Source organism: Podarcis vaucheri (genome assembly GCF_965113315.1).
Source record: "Podarcis vaucheri genome assembly, chromosome: 7".
NCBI classification, from domain to species: Eukaryota; Metazoa; Chordata; class Lepidosauria; order Squamata; family Lacertidae; genus Podarcis; species Podarcis vaucheri.
The window spans coordinates 20,628,232-20,651,796 of NC_138765.1; the positions used below are offsets into that span (position 1 = coordinate 20,628,232).

Here is a 23,565-nt window from a genome sequence, read left to right on the forward strand (position 1 = left end):
GAGCCCGGGAGGGGAAGGCGCTGGAGTTGAAGTTCCGCGCAGGCAGCGGGAAAGAAGCAGCAGCAGCAGCGGCAGCATCTGCGGGAGGAGTTTCGTCGAGCCGCGGCCGTGGTCGGGATGGAATGGAGCAGCGGGGCGTCGCTGGCGCAGGAGCTGCGGCGCTGGGCAGCCGAGGAGATGCAGCTCCCGCCGGACAGAATCCCCTCCGAGAGCGCAGCCCGCCGGTGGGTGACATTCGGCCCTCTCCTGCCTCAGACCCGCGCCCGCCAGGAGTATATTTCAAAAACCCCCGCAAAGCGAGTGCCTCTGAGCATGTGCAGAGTTCAGGGCCTTACGCCTCTGGTGACCCAGTTGCTGGGAATTTGGCGAGCAGGGTGCTGTTGCGCCTAGGTCACGCTTGCAGGTTTATTTTATTTCATGCACAATTAATTAATTAATTTTTATAATGAATGATTTTAGAATGTTGTTTATGTTGTACTTTTGTACTGTTTTATTGTTGTTAGCCGCCCTGAGCCCGGCTTCGGCTGGGGAGGGCGGGATATAAATAAAATTTATTATTATTATTATTATTATTATTGAAAGGACCCTTTTGTTTTGCTAGAACCCACAACCCTGAGTCTTATGCTCCGCCGGCTGAGCTATCCCACCTTTCCCTCCAAGCTCAAGGTGGCATACGCAGTTCTCCCTCCACCCCGCCTTGTTTAATCTCCACAACGACCCTGTGTGGTAGATTACGCTGAGAGGCAGTGTCTGGCCCAAAGCCAGATTCGGTGGGGATTTGAACCCAGGTCTCAAAGGTCTTAGTCCAGTACTCTAACCACTACACCATGCTGGCTCTTTGGTTTCCCACAGGCATCTGGTCGGCCACTGTGAGAATAGGATGTTACGCTGGGTGGGCCATTGGACTGATCCACCAGGGCTCTCCTCTTAGATTTACAGGACCTCCATTGGTTTAAGTCTGCCCTCAGGCAGCAGGGAGGAGGATGGGGAGAAAACTAGAATTGGGTGAGTCCACCTATCATTGAGTCTGCTTCTGCCTGCTGTGGGTCACCCTATTTTCCATTCTACCTGTCCTAATAGTGCTCTGGCTGCAATGCTTGGGCCTGATGGGTGTTAGAAGGCTGCCCCTGTAACGTTTTCTTCCAACAATGTCTGTCTTAGAATTCCAGTCTCTTCCAAGCAGATTAATTCCAAAATTTCCCCCCATTTAACCCGGTTGTGTATAGCAAAGATAAAAATTGTCCATCAGAATTTGAAACCTTACCTAAAATGCCTGCTCAAACAAAAATAGTCCTTGCCAAGCACTGGACGTTCAGCGGGGAGGGGAGAGAGGCCTACTGAAATGGGCCCACAGTTCTGAACGTGCAAGTGGGTCTGAGCCATGGGGGATTGCTAACAGTGTTTCCTGCAAAGACCTCCTCAGCCAGGCAGCGACATAACGAATTGAGTAGACCTTAAGGGATTCTGGTCCCAAGTTATTAAAGGCTTTGTAAATTAATCCAAGGGACGCGGGTGGCGCTGTGGGCTAAAGCCTCAGCGCCTAGGGCTTGCCGATCGAAAGGTCGGCGGTTCGAATCCCCGCGGCAGGGTGCGCTCCCGCTGCTCGGTCCCAGCGCCTGCCCACCTAGCAGTTCGAAAGCACCCCCGGGGGCAAGTAGATAAATAGGTACCGCTTACCAGCGGGAAGGTAAACGGCGTTCTGTGTGCGGCTCTGGCTCGCCAGAGCAGCGTTGTCACGCTGGCCACGTGACCCGGAAGTGTCTTCGGACAGCGCTGGCCCCCGGCCAATAGATGTGAGATGGGCGCACAAACCCCAGAGTCTGTCAAGACTGGCCCGTTCGGGCAGGGGTACCTTTACCTTTACCTTTAAATTAATCCAAGAGCCTAGAATTTTGCCCAGAAGCATATGGGCAGCAGTGGAGTTACATGCTGGTTGCATGTAACGGATTGTATGTTAGTCGCTCTGGAAGCCTTTTTGGCTTATGAGTGGGATATAAATGCTTTCCGTCCTTTCCCCTACTCTCTAGGATGTGCTCAGGTCAGTGTGCTGAGATCTGGAAATTCGTCATCCAGCATGTTCGCCACCAAAGGTAAGAAGCTAAATGGTTGTGTTCAGGAGAAGCACCGAGAGGCTGGCGAGTTAGGATTTGGCTTTTTGTTTTCCCCACAGTGGAGAGCTGGTAGATGTCGGCTGGACTTCATGCTGGCTTCGGCCGGTGGGAACTGGAGTCCAGCACACAACTTGGAGGGCCACAGGCTCCCCGTCTCTCAGGTGAAGCTGTCCACATTCAGCAGTTCTTTGGCCAGAGGAATTTTGCTACTCCTGGAATCCTGTTTGTGTTCATGGGACGTCTTGGGAAGCAGATGGGCTGAAACAGCCTACTTTTATTATTGGCTCTGTTCTCGTGCCTTTAACGCTAGGCTGGGATACTTAGAATTACAGAGGACACTGAGGGTCATCCAGTCCAACCCCCTGCAATGCAGGAATCTCAGCTAAAGCATCCATGACAGATGGCCATCCAACCTCTGCTTAGAAACCTCCAAGGAAGGAGAGTCCACAACCTCCCGAGGGAGTCTGTTCCACTGTCAAACAGCTCTTACTGTCAGAAAAGTATTCCTGATCTTTAGTCAGAATCTCCCTTCTTGTAACCTGAAGCCAATGGCGCAAGTCCTACCCTCCAGAGCAAGAGAAAGCAAGCTTGCTCCATCTTCCATGTAACAGCCCTTAAGATATTTGAAGATGGCTATCGTATCTCCTCTCAGTCTCCACTTTTCCATGCTAAACGTACTCAGTTCCTTCAATCATTCCTCATAAGGTTTGGTTTCCAGACCCTTGGTCACCTTTCTCTGCGCATGTTCCACTTTGAAACTGGGGTGACAGTATTTTTTGGCACAGAGATCAAGTAGTGGGGGATACAATGCACTTCATTGACTTAATTTTTCTCTTTGTTGATACTATAGGACCGTAAAGAAGATCCGGGGCAACTTGCTGTGGTATCCTTTTGGTGGGCATTTGCCTCCAGCGTTCCACACCTTCTTCTGCTAAGAGTTATCCCTCCTCTTTTTTTCACCCTTTGTAACAGTGGTGTGGCGAGCGAAGTTCAGCAGTGGGCAAGTTCCTTTACTATTGTGCTGTAGCTCAGTGGTAGAGCATCTGCTTTGCATGCAGAAAGTTCCAAACCCTGGAGAGCTGCTGCCAGTCAGAGTAGACAGTTCTGAGCTAGATAGCCCTGTGGGCTGACTTGGTAACTTTCTGTGTTCCTCCCCTTTGTCTGCTTCTCCATGAAGGAGGAAGCAGCACCGGTTGGATTTCTGTAGTGTATTTCCTTTTTATAATCTGCCGTTCCTCCAAATGGATGCACAGTTCTTTCCACCACTCCCTTCTTATCCCACCACAACAATCCTATGAAGGAGAGTAGGCTGACTTCTGCCTGTGTTGGTTGTCATTTTGGCACCAGGATAGAACTTTTATACTTTCCCAAACCTTTGCATTTTTAAGTGTTGGGGTTTTTTTTCTTCCCAATTTTTTTTGATTGATTTTCACAAAATTATAAACAAACAAACATAAATCATAACCTTATTAAAATTATGCTTATTAACATTGTTAAGTGACTTCCTCGCTTCTCCTTGGTTGAATTTCAATGCACACCCTTTTAACGGTTTTCCAAATCAAAGTTCTTATAAACTTAACTTAATCATTAAACATCCTTATATCTTTTCAATTCGAGATTAAATATATTGATTCATCACTTAACTTATATAAAATCCTAAACCAATAGTTGGGGTTTTTTTGGCCTTCTGCCTATACCTTCAGTAGCCTGACATTCAAAAATTCAGCAGGTAAAGCTTTGCCCACTATTTATTTCATGTCAGGGATGTATTACCTGCTTAATTTGTATGCCTGGCTGTGGTTAAAAGAACAGCAGCAGAGGCCCTCTTCACCCCCCCCCCCAAAGAGGCAGCCCTACTCTAGAGCAACCTTTCTGTAGAACAACCTTTGTGTCACTGCCTCCTTCATCAGTATTACTCCAAATGATGAGCTTGTTCCTGTTTTCTGACTTCTGTCTAAACACATTGCTTACATCTGCACCACGGTTTACTGTGTTATAAACAAGCCTAGCCTCTTGCTGAGCTTTCACGCTCTCCCCTTCTGCTCCCTTGCCACATCCATGAAAAGGGCTTTGGTGTTTCATGAATCACAGTTTGGCATCTCGTCCAGACCAGCAAACTATGGTTGATCTTAACATACAGTTTGTTTGAAAGACGTCAAACCATGGTTTACAAAGCTGGCATTTTCAACACACCATTGTTAAGATCAACCACAGCTTAGGGTGTGGACGTAAGCACTGAATTGTGATTATTAATCAGAAGCTTCCAGACTTTTTTTTAAAAAATGGCTATTTACCTCAAGGGATGGAAGTGGGAGCACACCTGCAGCAGAGAAAACTGGGTTCTGTGCTTGTTGGCTTCTTGTGACTTCTGGACATAGTTGTTGTAGCGACTAAAGAAAAATGGGAAACTGTTGGTTTTCTTAACCCAAACCTTTCATGTAGGTATCGGCAGATGGAGGAGACTGAGGTGAGAGATCAATATACTGGGAGGGATTTGGGTGTTGCTGTTTCTCCCTGTGGCTTGGGCTTTGTAATCTGTGGGGAGGGGGCTGCCTTTAGGATGTGGAGGGGGAGAACTTGGAGATAGAGGCCACATTCAAACCCTACGTTTGTGGGATAGTGGGGCGGGGGGGGAGGGTTGCCTTATGTCTATGAGTATTGTGGGCAAATGAGCTGTGAGTGAGCTTAAATGTTCCACGGCAGAGTTCCACCTTGGCAGGGCTGGTGTTTTTCTCCCCAGGGCAAGCCCAGCAGTTCAGAATCAGAGAAGGAGTGCCGTAAGCAGCTGGTCCAAGACATCTCCCGTCTGCGGGGGGAGCTGCAGCAGCTGGACTTGCAGATTGAATCAGCACAGCACGAACTCGTGGCAGATGGTGAGAGGGAAGACGTTGGCTCAATGGTCATAAGGACTAGAACCTTGAGTTGTTTTAAAACATAAAAAAGGCCAAAACTAATGCCTATTCAAGCACTTGTGCAGAGATCCCAAAGTTGCGAGGGGGTACCCACACAGCCCAATTTGTGATGCGCCCTTGCTCTCGTCTGGTCTCTCAGAGGTCGCCCTGGAGACGGCGCAGGAGGAGATCTGGGATGCCAAGCGCCGCAGCTTGCTGCTCAAGGCATACTCTGCCCGGGTCGCAGCAGAGCGCCAGCAACTTCAAGCGAGAGCGGCAAAAGTCGGAGGCCGTCTGGAGCAGCTGCAAGAGATGGAGAGGTAGAGTCCCCCATTTCCAGTCTCTTGGATAGGCAGGGCACATTTGTCCAGAGTAGGGAACCAAGAGCCGAATGTGGCCCTCCCTGCCTGGCCCTTGGAACTCTTGTGAGGCCACGCCCCCTCTCCAGGCCACACCCCTCACTGGCCCCAGCTTTGCCCCCTCCTTGATTGCTTTTGCCTGGATGGAACTCTGATGACATCTCTCCCTTGCCCGGGTGGCGGATGAACAGTCGCTTTGTATAGCTTAGTGTACAAAGGTGAGATGTGCATTGGTTGCTTTGCCTACAATGGGCATGCAGGAAATGTTTGAGAGGTTTACCCAGCTGTTGGAAGGGGTTCTCTCCGTTCTAATTTGTTCTCTGTAGGAAGGCCAGGACAGCGGTGGTGTTCAGCAAGAAAGCCCCGGAGCCTGGATTCCCCAGCTTGGAGCCGGAGGTTTTGGTGAGGACTGGTGGCTTGCTTGCAGGGAAGAGGGCAGAGTAGCTTCTTGCAAAGGTGTATTTACTTGAGATCAGGGAAATCGGGATTTCCAAGTACTTATTTACTTTGTAGTACTGGCTTAAGGACAGCTCTTTCTGGTCAAAGTGTACGCACCAATGTCTGGTTACTTATTGGCCGAAACCTTGATTCTGAAATTGTAATCTTTCAATTTCTGGTGCTTATATCCCAACTTTTTTCCCTCTCCAAGGAGCTCATGGTTCTCTCCCTTATTTAATCCCCACAACGAGCCTGCAAGGTAAGCTAGGCTGAGAGGCAGTGACTGCCCCCAAAGTCATCCTGTTCTCACAGCGGCCAACCGGATGCCTATGGGAAGCCTGCAAACAGGACCTGATCCCAACAGCGCTCTTCCCTCCTGTAGTTTCCAGCATCTTGTATTCAGAAACATGTTGCTTCTGACAGTGGAAGTAGCCACCAGGGTTCAGAGCCAGTGTTTTCCTTCTCCAGGAATTTGTCTAATTCTCTGTTAAAGCCACACGCGTTGGTGGCCCTCATTGCATCTTGTGGGAATGAGTTCCATAGTTTAACTACGTGTGAAGATGTTGTTTCTGTCCTGAATCTTCCAGCATTCTAGCATTGGCTGTAGTGTTTTTGCACGAGTTCTAGCACGTGCCAAGGTTCCGCAGTATGAGACCAGACACAGTTTTCGAGGCACGTAATTCAGTAGATTTGGAGGGCTATTTTGGGTGTATGCACTGTAGAAGCTCAGTCAAGCGGTTAAGCTCACTGCAGAAAACAGGCACTTAGCAGAGGTGTCTTTTTACTAGGCCAAAACCAACATGCACTACTGCACATACATACACTATTTATAGATGTTACGAGTTATCTCCTCTCTCTGAGCCCAGAGAGGGCTATTTCCTTCAAAGCCCATGCTTGGGTTAAAGCCTGCAGCCAAGTCCTTGGTTCAGTTGCTTGCAGAGTCCTTCAACTTAACGAGTTCTCTGAAGTCTGCCGATTTTCCAACTTCTTCCTCAGATGATCTCTTCAAAAAATATTCACTCAAATCCACAGTTTCATCCTAGAACCTTCAACAAGTCCTGCAATCCCCTATCACACCAACCCACACAGCATGCTGTAACCTTAGTTTTTATACGCAAAGTTTCTCCCAAATCTGCCCCATAGCATAGATAAAAGAGTTAGCCTGCCAGTGCATTGTGGGGAATGAGTCATCGTCTCTGCTGACTCATGGAGAATTAACCTGTTAACTGCATTTTTTAACAGGCTGGAGGTAGGTGTATTTGGGGGGGGGGGGAAACCTTAGCTGAGGTCTGTCCCTTGTTTCTCTCCAGCGAGATGTCCAGGAGGCCTGCCAGCTGCGCTTCCACTTCCTGAAGACCCTCTTTGAGCGCAGCGTATCAGGGCATTTTCCGTAAGAGCCTATCTTCCACCCCTTTCCCACTTCCCTTACATTTGTCCCATGTTTTGTATACTTTCCTCCCATTAGCCTTGCATTGTAGACTTCTCCCTTGCTCCACGAGTGCCCAGCTTCCAGATTTCACATTGGGTATCTAGAAAATGAGCCACAGTCTCTTTGGACGGCCCAACATAGCGCTGGCTAACCGAACTGGGACTCTGAGGTCTCTGCTGCAGTGCTAATCCTCCAATTTTTTAGATGGGGGGGGTTGCTTTAGTGGGACTTTGCCTGCTTCTGCCAGGTTACCGCTATCTCGTATGATTCTATGAGTTGTGATGGGCTGAACCTGGGATCTTCTAGAAGGAAAGCAGTTCATAATTCTACTCCCCCCACGAAATTCCTGCACTGGCTCCCCGTCTGCTTCCAGGCTTGGTCCAGTGCCACGGTGCTCCCTTTCTAAAGCCCTTACAGCTAAAGACCCTCTCCCCAGTTCTACACCCACACAAGTTTGTCCTTTCCAGACACCTTAGGTCTTCAAACCATTTGGGAGTGCCCTTTCCCTTTTGGTATCCTTCCCCTTTGAAAAGCATCCTGGTCATTCTTACCTGTGCTTTTCTCCCTGCCTCCCTGAGCAGGTTTGGGGGAACCTGCAGCCCTCCAGAGATGTTGCTGGATTATGCATGCTGGGGCTGATGGGAGTTGTAGTTCAGCCACATCCGGAGGGCCACAGGTTCCCTGCACCTCCCCTTGAATTTCTAACACTCTCTCTTTTTTCCCTTTGTTGTCTCTCAGCAGCGGGATGAATGAGGAGCAGCTGAACTCTTCCTACCAGCACTGGCTGAGCATTGTGGAGGTAGGACCACACATTGCAGAGCAGCGATGAGGAAGCCTGTTGCTTTGCTTGGACAGCCTGCTCTAGGACTGCCTGTGAGCAGTCTCTTCTTTCTCTCTCTCTGTCTTTGAGGCCATCCTCACTACCTTTCCCTGTCTCCCCACAGAAAGTAGCTGGCTCCCACCCTCCTGCCCACATCCTTTCAGCCCTGGAGCACCTTGCCCTGCAGAACACACAGCAGCTGCAGGAGCTCACCACCAGCATCAACATTCCTAGGGATGTGGAAGCCCTCAAGTAGGTCCTGTCCTGGGGGAGAGGGGTGGCGGCATTGGGTATCCTGGGCTAATGACACCACCCAGCACCCCCGGGCAACCTCTGGAGAGGTCCGGAGGGTGGCAATAGGAGAACGGGACTTTTCTGCAGTGGCTCTCCATTGGTAGAATGCTCTCCCCTGGTGCCTTCATTTAGGTGCCAAGTGAAAATGTTCCTCTTTAATCAGACAGCCACAGATTGACAGCCAGTGTCGTGGAAGGCGGGATTATTGGGTTGTCTTTGTTTTCATTATGTATTTTCTGTTTTTGTGATGCTTATCTCGTGAACTGCCCTGAGACCTGGGGCGTATAGGGCAGTATGCAAATTTAATTAATTACTAAATAATAACAGTAATGAGGCATGGCCAGGGAAGGTTGTGACCTAGGGAGAGGAGGCATGGACTGGGGAGAAGCTCTGAGGTTCTTCACTGGCTCCCGTTTCAATTACCCGCAATATTTCTCTGGGGAGAACTTAACCTGGCTGGCCCCGAACCAGCTATTTTTTACGGAAGCATCGCTGTTCTTTGGCACCAGTAAGCCCACCAAGGCTCAGGGGAAGTGTTGGGGGTGGAGGGAAACGCACAATGTCAAGCAATCGCTCAAAGTCAGAGTCTTCCCCTCGGTATCTCATGAGGCTCTTTGGGGTCTACAGTTCTCTCCTTTCTGCCCCATGCTCAGGTTTCGCTATGATAACGCCCACCTGGAGGATGTGTCGGAGCCAATGAATGACCTGCCCTCTGTTCGGACCCTCATACAGGTGATGGCCCTTGGCGCTGCCTTGTGGCTGAATGTAACGGGGGGGGGCATGTAGCTATGGTTCACACACGGTCTGTTTTATCTCTTGTGAATAGGGCTGTCGAGCACCTACCTTGTCTGAGGTTCTGAATGAGTGCCGTTTCCAATGCAGCTTTTACTTTGGCCAGTTCATACATTCAGTTCTTCACTGCTTGAAAGTGCTTGTGCTGCTATATTCACTGTTGTGTGAATTCTGAGAGAGCTAACTAAAGACACCGGTTATCTGAAAACTTGTTTCCTTGGAGGTGTATAATTGATCTCTCCAAATTATTTTGGGCAGCAGGATTTAAGGCAGATCTGGTGATAAGGACATTGGAAGCTATGCTTCTGAGCATTATTCAGAGCTGGTGCTGACTTTTAAAGCCCTAAATGGCCTCGGCCCAGTATACCTGAAGGAGCGTCTCCACCCACATTGTTCAGCTTGGACACTGAGGTCCAGCTCCAAGGGCCTTCTGGTGCTTCCCTCACTATGAGAAATGATGTTAGAGGGGACCAGGCAGAGGGCTTTCTTGGCAGTGGCACCCGCCCTGTGGAACGCCCTCCCATCAGATGTCAAGGAAATAAACAACTCTCTGACTTTTAGAAGACATCTGAAAGACAGCCCTGTATAGGGAAGTTTTTAATGTGTGATGTCTTACTGTATTTTAATTTATTGGAAGCCGCCCAGAGTGGTTGGGGCAACCCAGGCAGGTCGGTGGCATATAAATAAATAAATTATTATTATTATTATTATTATTATTATTATTATTATTATTATTTATTAGCTACCTTCTACTGAGTCAGACCTTTGGTCCATCTAGTTCAGTTCAGGTCCATCTTTGTCAGCACTGTTATTTTCCATAGGAGTTGGATGCCAAGAAAAGGGGGCGCTCATAGTCTTTGCTTTCCTTCTTTCTCATCTGGTGGGCAGGAGGGCTGGAGCAAGTGCGAGATGCTTTGTGTGGAGCAGATCCCTTTAAACGCCCAGGAGAGGGGCCTCTTGGCTCGGCTGGAAGCTGTCGTCCAGGAGATGCATAGCCTGCTGTCTGATGACTCGGAGCGCTCTATCCTGGCCAGGTGAGAAGACGGATCTTGCAGTTGTGGTTCCTTCAGGGGAGACCATGAGCAGCAATGGAGCTGTGCATCTCACTTTTAAAAACAAAACTCTAAGCCAGTGTTTCCCAAAGTGGGTGATACCAGCCCCTGGGTAGCGTGGGTAGGGAGCCAGTGTGGTGTAGTGGTTAAGAGCGGTGGACTCGTAATCTGGGGAACCGGGTTCGCGTCTCCGCTCCTCCACACGCAGCTGCTGGGTGACCTTGGGCCAGTCACACTTCTGTGAAGTCTCTCAGCCCCACTCACCTCACAGAGTGTTTGTTGTGGGGGGGGGGGAGGAAGGGAAAGGAGAATGTTAACTCTGGAAGAATGGCAGATGAAGGTGATAGACTATATGGGACTAGCTGAAATGACTGGCAGAATCCGAGACCAGGGGAAAGAGATGGCGGAAGAAGATTGGAAGAAATTTAAAATTTATCTTAAGAAATATTGTAAAATTAATGAGTGCTAAAATGTTGAGGTTATAGAAAAAAGAGGACTACAGCTGTAAAAGATTAAGTAAAAGAAAAGAATAAGGGAAAATTAGATAAAATCAAGGGGGAGGATTTGCTGAATCAAATTTGGAAATTGGGATGCAGAAAGGGGAGGTACGGGGAAGTCGGTGAAGTAAGGTTTAAGAAAAAAGGATTTGAAATTATACATGTTTGTTTATGTGTTTGTATTGTGTATTGTTTGTGTTTATATAAATTGTTAAAAACCAATAAAAATTTTATTTAAAAAAAAAAGGAAAGGAGAATGTTAGCTGCTTTGAGACTCCTTCGGGTAGTGTTAAAGCAGGATATTAAATCCAAACTCCTCTGGGAAGGGGGCGGTATGCTGGAACTATCCAGCCTTGGGTGCAATTGGGGGGGGTGTTGAATAAAAATAAGGGCAGTGGAAGCAAATGGGGAGAGACCTATAAATAAGTGCACTGTGTGAACAGACACGTGTCAGGGATTCTCTTCCCCCTTTTTCTCATGCTGCCTCCCATCCCAGAGCTGCGTTTGAGCTGGAGCTCCGGGCCGTGCGGTTGAGGGGATACAGAGACGGACTTCTGCAGGGCTGCCGGGAGCTGGAAGAAGCGGTGAGGACCCGGCACAAGGAACTGCAGGCTGTGCAAACTAAACGCCAGAGCATCCTGGACTTCCGCCACCTGGTGGTGAGTGTGTGGAAGGGAAGATAAATACAGTGGTGCCTCGCAAGACGAAAAGAATCCGTTCTGTGAGTCTCTTCGTCTAGCGGTTTTTTCGTCTTGCGAAGCAAGCCCATTGACGGATTAGCGCTATTAGCGGCTTTTAGCGGCTTATCGTCTTAGCAGATAAGCGGATAAGTGGCTTAGCAGCTTAGAAAAAGGGGGGGGGGAACCCGCAGGAACTCGCAAGACACTTTCGTCTTGCGAAGCAAGCCCATAGGAGATTCGTTTTGCGAAGCACCTCCGAAACGGAAAACTCTTTCGTCTAGCGAGTTTTCCGTCTTGCGAGGCATTCGTCTTGCGGGGCACCACTGTATTTGAGGGGTGAAGAGTTGTGCGGGTCTCAGGATCATAGGTGTGTGGAGTTGGAAGGGGACCCCCAGGGTCATCTAGTCCCACCCCCACCCCCCACCCTGCAGGAATCTCTTGCCCAATGTGGGGCTTGAACCCACAGCCCTGAGATGAACAGCCGGCATTCTCTACCAACTGAGCTATCCCAGCAATAGATCCAGAGAGTCTGAGGCGTAGGGTCAAAAGCCTTGAGACAATACTGCTTAGAAGCCATTTTAGCATGTAAGCAGGATGTGAATGAATAATAATAATTTATTATTTATACCCCGCCCATCTGGCTGGGCTTCCCCAGCCACTCTGTGTGGCTTTCAGCAAAATATTAAAATACAGTAATGCATCAAACATTAAAAGCTTCCCTAAACAGGGCTGATTATACAGAAGGATGTCAAATTCTAGGTTAGGAAGAGCCAATCTTGTTTCTCTCTCTCCGCCCCCCATTCCCCCCTCATAAATATAATGGACTACAATACCCATCATCTCTGGCCACAGGCCATGTTGATTGGTTGGAGGGGCCTCTGGCAACATCTGGCAGGTGCTATATTGGAGGAGGTTGTTAAAAGCCCCCTCTTTCCCTTTTCAGAGTGCCTTGTGAAGTGGAATGGTTTGTTTAAACCACTCTGGGAATTTTAGCTCTGTGAGGGTCTCCTGACAACTCCCAGCACCCTTAACAAACTTCAGCTCCCAGAATGCTTTGAGGGAAGCTGCGACTGAAGTGGTGCCATACTGCTTTTACTGGGTGATGTGAATGTGGCCATGTGTGTGTGCCTATGCCATTAGGAGAGGCTTTGGGAGAAGGGGGTGCCTAGTGCAGTCTTTTGGAAAGTAGCTCCTTAATCTCCCTTCTCTGCTTCCTTCCTACAGAATGAGAAACAGCAGCACATCCGGGCGCTCATCAAAGGAACGTCGTATCTTAAATCACAGCTTCGCAAGGACCAAGCAGAGGCAAGACCTGAGGCTCCCTTTCATCTCTACATGGATATATTTATGGCCCGGGGTGGCAATGTGCCAGAATCTGTTGCTTAGAAGTGGGGAAATAATAATAATAATAATAATAATAATAATAATAATAATAATAATAAAATTAATAATAATTTTTTATTTATATCCCACCCTCCTCGGCCAGAGCCGGGCTCAGGGCAGCTAACACCAGTAAAATTACAATAATAATAAAAAAGCCAATTTAAAATACAGGTTAAAATATAATTTAAAATGCAACCTCATTTTAATAGTAGCCCATAGATCAAAACCATAAGGGGAGGGAAACATAAGGGTCAGACTGAGTCCAAACCAAAGGCCAGGTGGAACAGCTCTGTCTTGCAGGCCTTGCGGAAAGATGTCAAGTCCTGCAGGGCCCTAGTCTCTTGTGACAGAGCATACCACCAAGTTGGGGCCAGTACTGAAAAGACCCTGGCCCTAGTTGAGACCAATCTAACCACCTTGCGACTTGGGACCTCCAAGGTGTTGTCATTTGTGGACCTTAAGGTCCTCCGTGGGGCATACCAGGAGAGGCGGTCCCGTAGGTACGTGGGTCCTAGGCCACATGAAGTCTGGCTATGTAGAAAGGGGGCATGCTAGATGTTGGGGTCAGGCTAAGGGGGCAGCAGCAGATTTTGAGAGGGCAAGTGTGGACTACCAGCTCCCACTACCCCCTTGCAACATCCCCATTGGTCAAGGCTGATGGGATTTGTAGCCCAACCTGGTACCCTCCATAAGTTATCTTAGAACTGTAGAGTTGGAAGGGACTGAAAGGGTAATCTGGTCGCCAGTTTTCCCCATACCTAATGCACCATCTGCTTAAAGCCAGACTGGTCATGCTACAAATTTCATATGCTGGACCTAAGAATCTGCCTTATGCCAGGTTGGTCTATTTGCCCACCCAGCCAAGGATGATCTCGTCTGACTGGCACCTGTGGTTCTCCAGCATCTCGGGCAGAGGTGGGTCTTTCCCATTACCTGTTTCCTGATCCATTTAACCGACGAGCACTAGGAAAAGGCATGGCATAAGAGGAAGATGAATTTGGAGGGAGGAGGAAATCTGCCAACAGCAATGCAAGTTCTTAGCTGAAATCTGGTCTTCTAATGGGCAGCTAGGATGCAAGAGCTCGGGGAAGAGGCACCAAAAGTTGCTGTTCTCTCAGCTGCGCTGACAGACTGGCCCTGTACCCCACCTATTCCCTCCTGATGTAACGACTGCTGACCATTGATAGAGGATGGAGCACGGCTTCTTAGCAGCAAGGATTGTGGCATTTAATAATAATAATAATTTTATTATTTATACTCCGCCCACCTGGCTAGATTTCCCCAGCTACTCTGGGTGGCTTACAGCACATAAAAAAATAAAAACTTCCCTAAACAGGGTTGCCTTCAGATGTCTTCTAAATGTTAGGTAGTTGTTTATTTCCCTGACATCTGATGGGAGGACGTTCCACAGGGTGGGTGCCACTATCAAGAAGGCCCTCTGCCTGGTTCCCTGTAACTTGGCTTCTCGCAGCGAGGGAACAGCCAGAAGGCCCTTGGAGCTGGATCTCAGTGTCTGGGCAGAATGATGGGGGTGGAGACGCTCCTTCAGGTATACTGGACCCAGGCTGTTTAGGGTTTTAAATGTCAGCACCAACACTTTGAATTGTGATCGGAAACGTACTGGGAGCCAATGTAGGTCTTTCAGGATCATTGTTATATGGTCTTGGTGGCCATTCCCAGTCACCAGTCTAGCTGCCACATTCTGGATTAGTTGTAGTTTCCGGGTCACTTTCAAACGTTGCAGTAGTCCAAGTGGGAGATAACCAGAGCATGCACCACAGCCTGATTACCTGATGGAGCTGGTAGACAGCTGCCCTGGACATAGAATTGACCTGCACCTCCATGGACAGATGTGAGTCCAAAATGACTCTCAGGCTGTGCAGCTGGTCCTTCAGGGGCACAGCTACCCCATTCAGGACCAGGGAATCCTCCACACCTGCTTGCCCCCTGTCTCCCCAAAAACAGTACTTCTGTCTTGTCAGGATTCAACCTCAATCTGTTAGCCGCCACCCATCCTCCAACCGCCTCCGGACATACTGCCACTAGAGTTGTTCCTGACCCAAGTGGGGCTCTGCAACGTTGAGGACTAGAAACTTTCAAAATAAATCTTACAAAAAGTGCAGCGGGGAGACCTGGGATTCCATGTTCTGTACCTGGGAGCAGAGGTACTGTGCTTACGTGGCATCTTTGTGACCATGCGGGTTTTTCTTTTCTGTCTCTCCCATCAGATCCAAGACTTCATAGAAAAGAAACTGCTGCCTCAAGAGCAATTGGTGAAGGGAGCAGCAGAGCAACTGGAGGATAGGGTGGACCGCGAGGTTCGACAGTTTGGGACCATCGCTCTGCCTTGCCTGCTGCGCCGCGATCTCCCTGCGTGAGTCCTCCTGCTCCCCTCCCCATGGATGAGCAACACTTTGGGCTCTAGAAACAGGAGAGCCCCACATTGGGCAGCGAGATACCTACTTCAAAGTTTCTCGTTTTTAAAAGAGCAAAGTCACTCTTGGCCGTGTCTCCTGAAATTGTTGAAGCTGGAGAACTGGCTGCAAGTAAGAGTAGGCCTCCCTGATCCTGGTGTTCCCCCAGATGCTGTTGAACTGCAGCTGACCATGGGCTATGCTAGAGTTGAGACAGCAGCGTGGGCAAGGCTGCTAAAGACTTTTGTTGGTTGGAGGCAGATGGTTAATAGGTCCTGGCTCCTCCTGCGATGATCAAAGCCGGAATAATGTACTTGAAACAAGTACAAATAGTTAAAGTGTATTCAAATGAGATTGATGTGGGTTCCGAGTCTTGTCCTTCTCTGATTCATAATCTGGAGGGTGGTTAATTTATATTTTAAGCCTGGCGGCGCTTAGAGCTGTGTGTATCCCATGGCCCCATCTGCACTACACATTTGAAGCAGTATCATGCCACTTTAAATTGCCATGTCTTCCTCCAGAGAATCCTGGGAACTGTGAAGGGTGCCAATAGTTTCTTGGGAGTCCCTTATTCCCCTGCCAGAGGTACAATTCCCAGAGTGATTTAACAATTGGGGAACTCTGGGTATCGTAGCTCTGTGCGGGGCAGAGGGCTCTCCTAACAACTCTTGCTGGCCTTTACATTTCCCAGGATTCTTTGGGGGAAGCCGTAAAGGATTCAAAGTGGTATGATACTGCTTTAAATGTATAGCGCGGACTGGGCCCATGTTCGTACCTCAAGCAAGCACACAAATGTGTGTGCGTTGGGATCAGAATGCATCCTCCATCTTTGATTTGAAGACAAGGGGTGGAGAGGAAATTGTGAGCCCTTCTTTCTGACACACACACACTCACCCAAAAATATTCCAGGTCTCAGCGAATCCCCGCCCATGAGCTTTCTATCCACCGCCTGAGCCGAACAGCGCCAGTCGTGTACCAGCCCTTCCTCAATGTGTGCCAGGGAGTTGCCTTCCCTCTCTACAAGGTGAGTGCCTCTCTGCTGCGGGCTTGGTTTATATCTAGGTGGGGTGGGGGAGGAAGCTAACTGGGTTGGATCACTTGAAATAACTTTTTCTCCCCCCCCACCTCCCCCAATAGCCCAGTGGTAGAGCCCATACAGGAAGTCCTGAGTTCACCTTTTTGTTTATAGCAGGACAGCGGGCACTCACCTGTGACACTCCAGCTTTTGCTAGACTGCTACTCCCATCATCCCCAGCCACCATGGCCCAGAGGTCAGGGATGGTGGGAGCTGTAGTCCAGTAGCTTCTGGAGGGTCTCAGCTTAGCTGTCTCTATGTTAAAAGGATCAGGAAACAGGTGGTGGGAGTCATACTTCATGGACAAATAGCCTGTCCTGGTGCAAGGGGGCTTCCCCATGGTCCTGGGATCCTGCACAGCCTTTTTTGCAGGCTCCTTTTTCAGCAAGAAAAAAAGTGTTCTAGCGGCTTTGCATATCATGCAGAAGCCGACACAATTGCCATGGCCTGTCTGTGAAAGCAGAGAGCTCTGGGCGACCCCAGTTCCATGAAATATGCATTTGTATTCTGTATGCACCTTTAGGTATGCCCCACTTTATAGATCAGGGCAGAATTTTGTTGAATTAGTCCATCGCTAGGGCTGGGCGATAACTGGTTTTCAACATCGCGACAGATCACTTGCTAAACATCGCAATATGCTGACATGTCACAATGTCTGAAATAATGTAGAGGCATTGGCTGGCTTCAAAGTTTCTCCCCACATTGTGTGTGCATTATGCAAAAATCACATCACGGTTTGCAATATATTGCCAGGTCAAAAATTGTGAAACTGATATCATACCGGTTTTGACTTCAAACTGGTTTTGGGCAATATATCAATATATCGCCCAGCCATATCCATCACCCGTATCAAGAGAACAAAATGCAGTTCATTGCCACATCAAACAAAACGTCTGTTTCTTGGGTGAAATAGCTGGAAATTAAACATGGAGCTTTATTTTTAATAGGGCTGCTGCTTGTCAAAATGACCCGGTACCCTTAACTCCGAACCTTTACCAGTGGTCTAAAATCCGCCCTACATAACTTTTTCTAAAATGGGAGGCCTTCCCGTGTTACTCTCCAGCATCTTGTGTTGATGTCTACTGTGCCCTGTGCTCCATCATTCCTCTCTTTCTCCAGGCCCCGGAGGAGCTGCTCGTGCACACCACAGAGCTGAAGAAGATGCTCCTTCTCCTGCGTGCCCAACTTGGCTCAAAGCAGAGGGCGCTGGGAAGCCTGCAGCGCCAGCTGGATAACTCCCCGGAGCCAGATGCGCAGGGTGAGTCGGCCTTAGCGTGGCACCTCTTGGAGAAGGGAGCCGTGGCTTGTGGGTGAAGCATCTGCTTCCCATGTAAAGATCCCAGCTTCAGTCACCAGCATCTTCAGTTAGGGCTGGGAATGTCCACTTCCTGAAAGAGCCCCTGCCAAGTCAGTGCAAAACCAGGCAAGGGTGTATGTGGTTTTTCCCCCTACAGCCTGAGGGCCACATTCCTTTCTAGGCAAGCTTTTGAAGGCCATGTGCCAGTTGTGGGTGGGGCCAGAAGCACAAGTGGGCGGAGCAACAGGTAATAATAATAATAATAATAATAATAATAATAATAATAATAATAATAATAATAAATAATTTATTTGTACCCCGCCCATCTGGCTGGGTTTCCCCAGCCATTCTGGGCAGCTTCCAACAAAGATGAAAAATACATTAAAATGTTATCCTTTGTACAATAGGCTGGTTTCTACACACACACACACACACACACACACTCGCCCCCTCTGTACAGTGGCACCTCAGGTTAAGTACTTAATTTGTTCCGGAGGTCTGTTCTTAACCTGAAACTGTCCTTAACCTGAAGCACCACTTTAGCTAACGGGGCCTCCTGCTGCTGCCGCGCCGCCGGAGCACAATTTCGGGTCTCATCCTGAAGCAAAGTTCTTAACCTGAGGTAATATTTCTGGGTTAGCAGAGGCTGTAACCTGAAGCGCATGTAACCCGAGGTACCACTGTATTCTCCATTCAAGCAAGAGGCATTATCAGAGTTCCTGCCAAGCCAAAACACTGGAATAGGCCTAGTTTCCTCAGCTGTGGCCCTCCACCAGTGGCTCAACCAATACCCAGCAATGTTCTTTCTCGGAAACACTGGAAAATACCTTATATGCCAGTGGTTTTCAACCAGTGTGCCGTGGCACACCAAGGTGCTGCAAGCGACAGGGGCTACTTCAGTAGCTGCCCGGAGGACTCTCAAGGAGAGGAGAGGGGAGGCAGAGGGAGAACTCCAAAAGGGAGGGGTTTCAAAAAGGGGTGAGGGGCTATAGGCTCTGCAGACAAGGGGTGACATAGCTGGACTTCTGAGGCTCAGAGCATGTTTCCCCACAGAGAAGCTGCAGAAAGAATGTGGTTGGTCAAAGGAGCCGTGGACTCGAAAAGGTTGAAAACCTCTGTCTTAGGCTAACTCCAGGATTACACTTCCTTCTGTTCTGTGCTAGGCTTCATTGGTGCAAGTGGGGAGTTGCTACTACCATACTATTTCAAAAATGCATTTCTCATTTCCGTTTTTGTGGATGATGTGGACTAACCCCGAGGCCACCCACAAGTTGTGGCAGGTAAAAAACCTCCGTACATAGTTGCTGCTTGATACTCAGCGAGTGCTTCCCAAATCTCCCTCCACCCCCCGTCCCCCGTCCCCAGCTCTCGTGCGGGAGGTGCGGAGCCACGATGAGGAGCAAGTCCGTGAGCTGCTGCCCCGGATCCAGCGCATGACGGATCAGTGCCGGTGTCGTATTGAGCGTTGGCAGGAGGTACAGGCTGTTGTGGACGCCTGGTAAGTGGAGGGAGGTTGGCAAGGCATTGTGGGGTATATTCCTGAGCCTAGTCCCTTCCAGATGCAGTTGGGACCACAACTCCCATCATCCCTGGCTGTTGCCCATTCTGCTTGGGGGCTGATGGGAGAGGGTGGACTCAACATGGCATCTACCTTTGGGTTAGGGCAGCCTTACTCAAACATGGGCCCCCTCATCCGTGAGGAATAATGTGTGGGTAGTGGGCGATAGGGACGCAGGTGGCGCTGTGGGTTAAACCACAGAACCTAGGACTTGCTGATTAGAAGGTCAGCGGGTCGAATCCCCGTGACGGGGTGAGCTCCCGTTGCTCGGTCCCTGCTCCTGCCAACCTAGCAGTTCGAAAGCATGTCAAAGTGCAAGTAGATAAATAGATACCACTCCGGCGGGAAGGTAAATGGCATTTCCGTGTGCTGCTCTGGTTCTCCAGAAGCGGCTTAGTCATGCTGGCCACATGACCCGGAAGCTGTACGCCGGCTCCCTTGGCCAATAAAGCGAGATGAGCACCGCAACCCCAGAGTCGGTCATGGCTGGACCTAATGGTCAGGGGTCCCTTTACCTTTACCTTACTGGGCGATAGATATAGGACACAATATAGAATTTAACCTCTGGGGAAAGTGGCTGGAAAAGTGATTTGAAGTTCACAGCATGTTATTCTTTGAAGGAGAAATACTTGACAATGATTTACAGATGGTATTTAACTCCGAGTAGGCTTGCTAAGATGTATAAAGTGCTGGAAATGCAAAGAGGTGGAGGGAACGTTCTTTCATCTGTGGTGGACTTGTAAGAGGCTAAAAGAGTATTGGGAAATGATCCATCATTAATTGAAAAAAATGTTTAAAAGTACTTTCCAAAAAAAAACCAGAGTCCTTTCTGTTGGGGATAATTCAGACTGAAATTCCCAGGTATTAAAAAAAGGTTATTTATGTATCCTACTACTGTGGCCCGTGTTCTGTTAGCCCCAAAATGGAAAACGAGTGAGGCCCCAACCAAAGAAGAATGGCAACTCAAATTGACAGAATATTTGCAGCTTGCAGACTTAACATATAGAATAAGAGAACAAGAAGAACATATGTTTAGAGAAGATTGGAAAGCGTTTATTGAATATATGTTTTGATGGATGGAATAATGGAATACTGAATAGTATAGCTTTTGTAAAATGGTATAGCTTTTGTAAAATGTGCAAGGATTTATGATATGTAAAATGAACCATTGAAAGACAAGGGAAGTCACTGATATTTTAAGGATGTAAAAATGAGTGCTTTAAATTGTAAAACGGGTGTCTTCCCGTGTAAGAGTCGGGGTGTCTGGGCGACGTTTCGACGAGGTCTCACTCGTCATCTTCAGGCTGGTGCTTTCGGCTTCTTGTTACTGGAACAGAGCAGAATCTGGTGTTTGAGTTCCTATAAATACTGTTGAGGGGTGTGGTGTATAGCCTCCAACGTTCTGGGCAGAGAGGAAGTTCCTAGATTAGTGTGCCTTTTCTTCTTTTGTTCCTTAATTACTTGAGGGATATCTTGAGTGATTTCATGAGTGATATTCTGAATACCACTGGGTGGGTCATTAAGTGTAGATTAGTTGCTAAAGCTTTCGTGTCTTGACCTCTTGAGCTTGTGAAGAGTTTTTCTGAGAAGATGGCTGTGCTGCATTTAGTTGTGCTCTGGCTTGGCTTCGTGTATAGGGGCGAGCTGTAATTTTGTGCCTTGTGCCAGCCAGATCTGTGTAGGGATTGCAGGGGGGTGCAGCATCCGGAGGTGCCACTATAGTTTGGCTACTGGATGGAGTCTGTAATATGTCTGTGGAGAGGGTTTGGGTTTGGGTCTGGTGTGGTTGATTGGTGACGGCGTTCTGTGTGCCTCTGGTTCTGGTGTCGGTTTTTGTGGGGAGGGCTAATTTCCAGATGTCAGGCAGGCGGGACGTGTCGTCACGCTTGTTCATGTTGTGAGGGTGTTTCTCTATCTCAATGGCTTCCATGATTATTCTCTTGTGGTGATGTTCCATGTTAAAGAGCAATTTGGAATCTGCAAAATTAATTTCGTGTCCTGTTTCTTTCATGTGTTGGAAAAGAGAGGAAGTTTTTTCTTCTTTTTTGACGGCATTCTTGTGTTCTGCGATACGTGCATTTATTCGTCTGTTTGTTTGTCCAATGTACGTGGCTGGGCAGACTTTGCAGGGTATTTCATAGACCCCTTGGTTTTCGAGCTGGATTTTGTCTTTTGGGTTTCTGAGGATATTGGCTATTTTTTGGTTGGTGCAGAAGGCTGTTTTGATATTGTGTTTATGGAGGATTTTGCTAATTTTGTCTGTAGTGCCCTTGATATAAGGAAGGAGGGCCATGCCATTGTTTTCTTCTGTTTCTTGACGTCCTAATCTACAAAAAACCTGATGGCTCCCTAGGACACACTATCTACCGGAAAAAAACACACACCAACCGCTACTTACATGCACAATCACACCACCACCCTGCACAAATAAACTCCGTAGCCAAGACTCTCATCTCCAGAACCAAACGCCTGGCTGACAAAGACCACTTGACAACTGAGTTACAGAATCTCTCAAATGTGTTAATCGCCAATGGATACCAGAAAAACAAGGTTACGAAGCTAATCCAAAAAGAAACACCCCCCAAAAACCAAGACACAGAAGAAAACAATGGCATGGCCCTCCTTCCTTATATCAAGGGCACTACAGACAAAATTAGCAAAATCCTCCATAAACACAATATCAAAACAGCCTTCTGCACCAACCAAAAAATAGCCAATATCCTCAGAAACCCAAAAGACAAAATCCAGCTCGAAAACCAAGGGGTCTATGAAATACCCTGCAAAGTCTGCCCAGCCACGTACATTGGACAAACAAACAGACGAATAAATGCACGTATCGCAGAACACAAGAATGCCGTCAAAAAAGAAGAAAAAACTTCCTCTCTTTTCCAACACATGAAAGAAACAGGACACGAAATTAATTTTGCAGATTCCAAATTGCTCTTTAACATGGAACATCACCACAAGAGAATAATCATGGAAGCCATCGAGATAGAGAAACACCCTCACAACATGAACAAGCGTGACGACACGTCCCGCCTGCCTGACATCTGGAAATTAGCCCTCCCCACAAAAACCGACACCAGAACCAGAGGCACACAGAACGCCGTCACCAATCAACCACACCAGACCCAAACCCAGACCCTCTCCACAGACATATTACAGACTCCATCCAGTAGCCAAACTATAGTGGCACCTCCGGATGCTGCACCCCCCTGCAATCCCTACACAGATCTGGCTGGCACAAGGCACAAAATTACAGCTCGCCCCTATACACGAAGCCAAGCCAGAGCACAACTAAATGCAGCACAGCCATCTTCTCAGAAAAACTCTTCACAAGCTCAAGAGGTCAAGACACGAAAGCTTTAGCAACTAATCTACACTTAATGACCCACCCAGTGGTATTCAGAATATCACTCATGAAATCACTCAAGATATCCCTCAAGTAATTAAGGAACAAAAGAAGAAAAGGCACACTAATCTAGGAACTTCCTCTCTGCCCAGAACGTTGGAGGCTATACACCACACCCCTCAACAGTATTTATAGGAACTCAAACACCAGATTCTGCTCTGTTCCAGTAACAAGAAGCCGAAAGCACCAGCCTGAAGATGACGAGTGAGACCTCGTCGAAACGTCGCCCAGACACCCCGACTCTTACACGGGAAGACACCCGAAGACACCAAAACCTCCATATATATATATATATATATATATATGGAATAATGTGTGGCTGGTACAGTATCCACCCCAATGCAATGGCATGTTGTGGGATGCACCTGCAAAATAAACCCCACAGGAGCCCTAGTTGATAGGGATTTCTGCCTTCCCCCTTAAAGAAATTGGTGCACAGGATCCATCAGCTCTGAGGTTCTTGGGTTTTTTTGGGGGGTGAGGTAGGGGGGGTCCTGGAAAAAACTAGCCCAGCTGCCACTCTGAAACACCCTCTCTGTTTTCCCTCTTCCAGGTGGGAGCAACCCGCACAGTTTGTACTCCCCACCGAACGCCGCCTTGGCTTCACCCTGCAGCAGTGGTTGCAGCGCTGGACCCTGGCTGCCAGAGCTCTGCAACAGAAGCAGCAGCAGCAACACCAGCAGCAGAGCTGGGTCTGAGACCAGCGTGGGAGAGTGCTGGGTCTTTGTGTGAAAATGACACACACAGACACACACACCCCACTTGCTGGAATATAGGTATCTAAGCCTATCTGCGCTCATTACTGAAGGGGCACAGCATAGGTCAGGTTGCTCTGGGGAGGAACCTAAGAGCGGTGTCTCTGTCTCTCTCTCTCTCTCTCTCTCTCTCTCTCTCTCTCTCTCACTCACACACACACACACACACACACACACACACACCAGCATCCTTTCTTGCTGTAAGTTACAATTTGATAAGTAGAATGTGCCTTCGTATTTTCTAATTCTTTGGAATAAATCTTACTGCATCAAAACACGCCTTCATATTTTCCAGTTCTTTGGACTGA

General features: G+C 48.4%; 1 protein-coding gene across 1 annotated transcript; it reads left to right on the forward strand.

The window, feature by feature from the left end:
• Nucleotides 1-23,532, forward strand: HAUS5 (HAUS augmin like complex subunit 5). The gene is made up of 19 exons (XM_082231625.1): nt 1-224; nt 2,028-2,090; nt 2,962-2,994; nt 4,554-4,578; nt 4,852-4,984; nt 5,163-5,322; nt 5,688-5,763; nt 7,110-7,189; nt 7,967-8,027; nt 8,173-8,300; nt 8,996-9,074; nt 10,023-10,168; nt 11,180-11,342; nt 12,588-12,668; nt 14,975-15,120; nt 16,070-16,184; nt 17,355-17,493; nt 18,898-19,030; nt 23,056-23,532. The coding sequence occupies exons 1-19, from the start codon at nt 118-120 to the stop codon at nt 23,198-23,200; spliced, it is 2,013 nt and encodes a 670-aa protein (XP_082087751.1). The 5' UTR covers nt 1-117; the 3' UTR covers nt 23,201-23,532.
• Nucleotides 23,533-23,565: the final 33 nt, after the last annotated feature.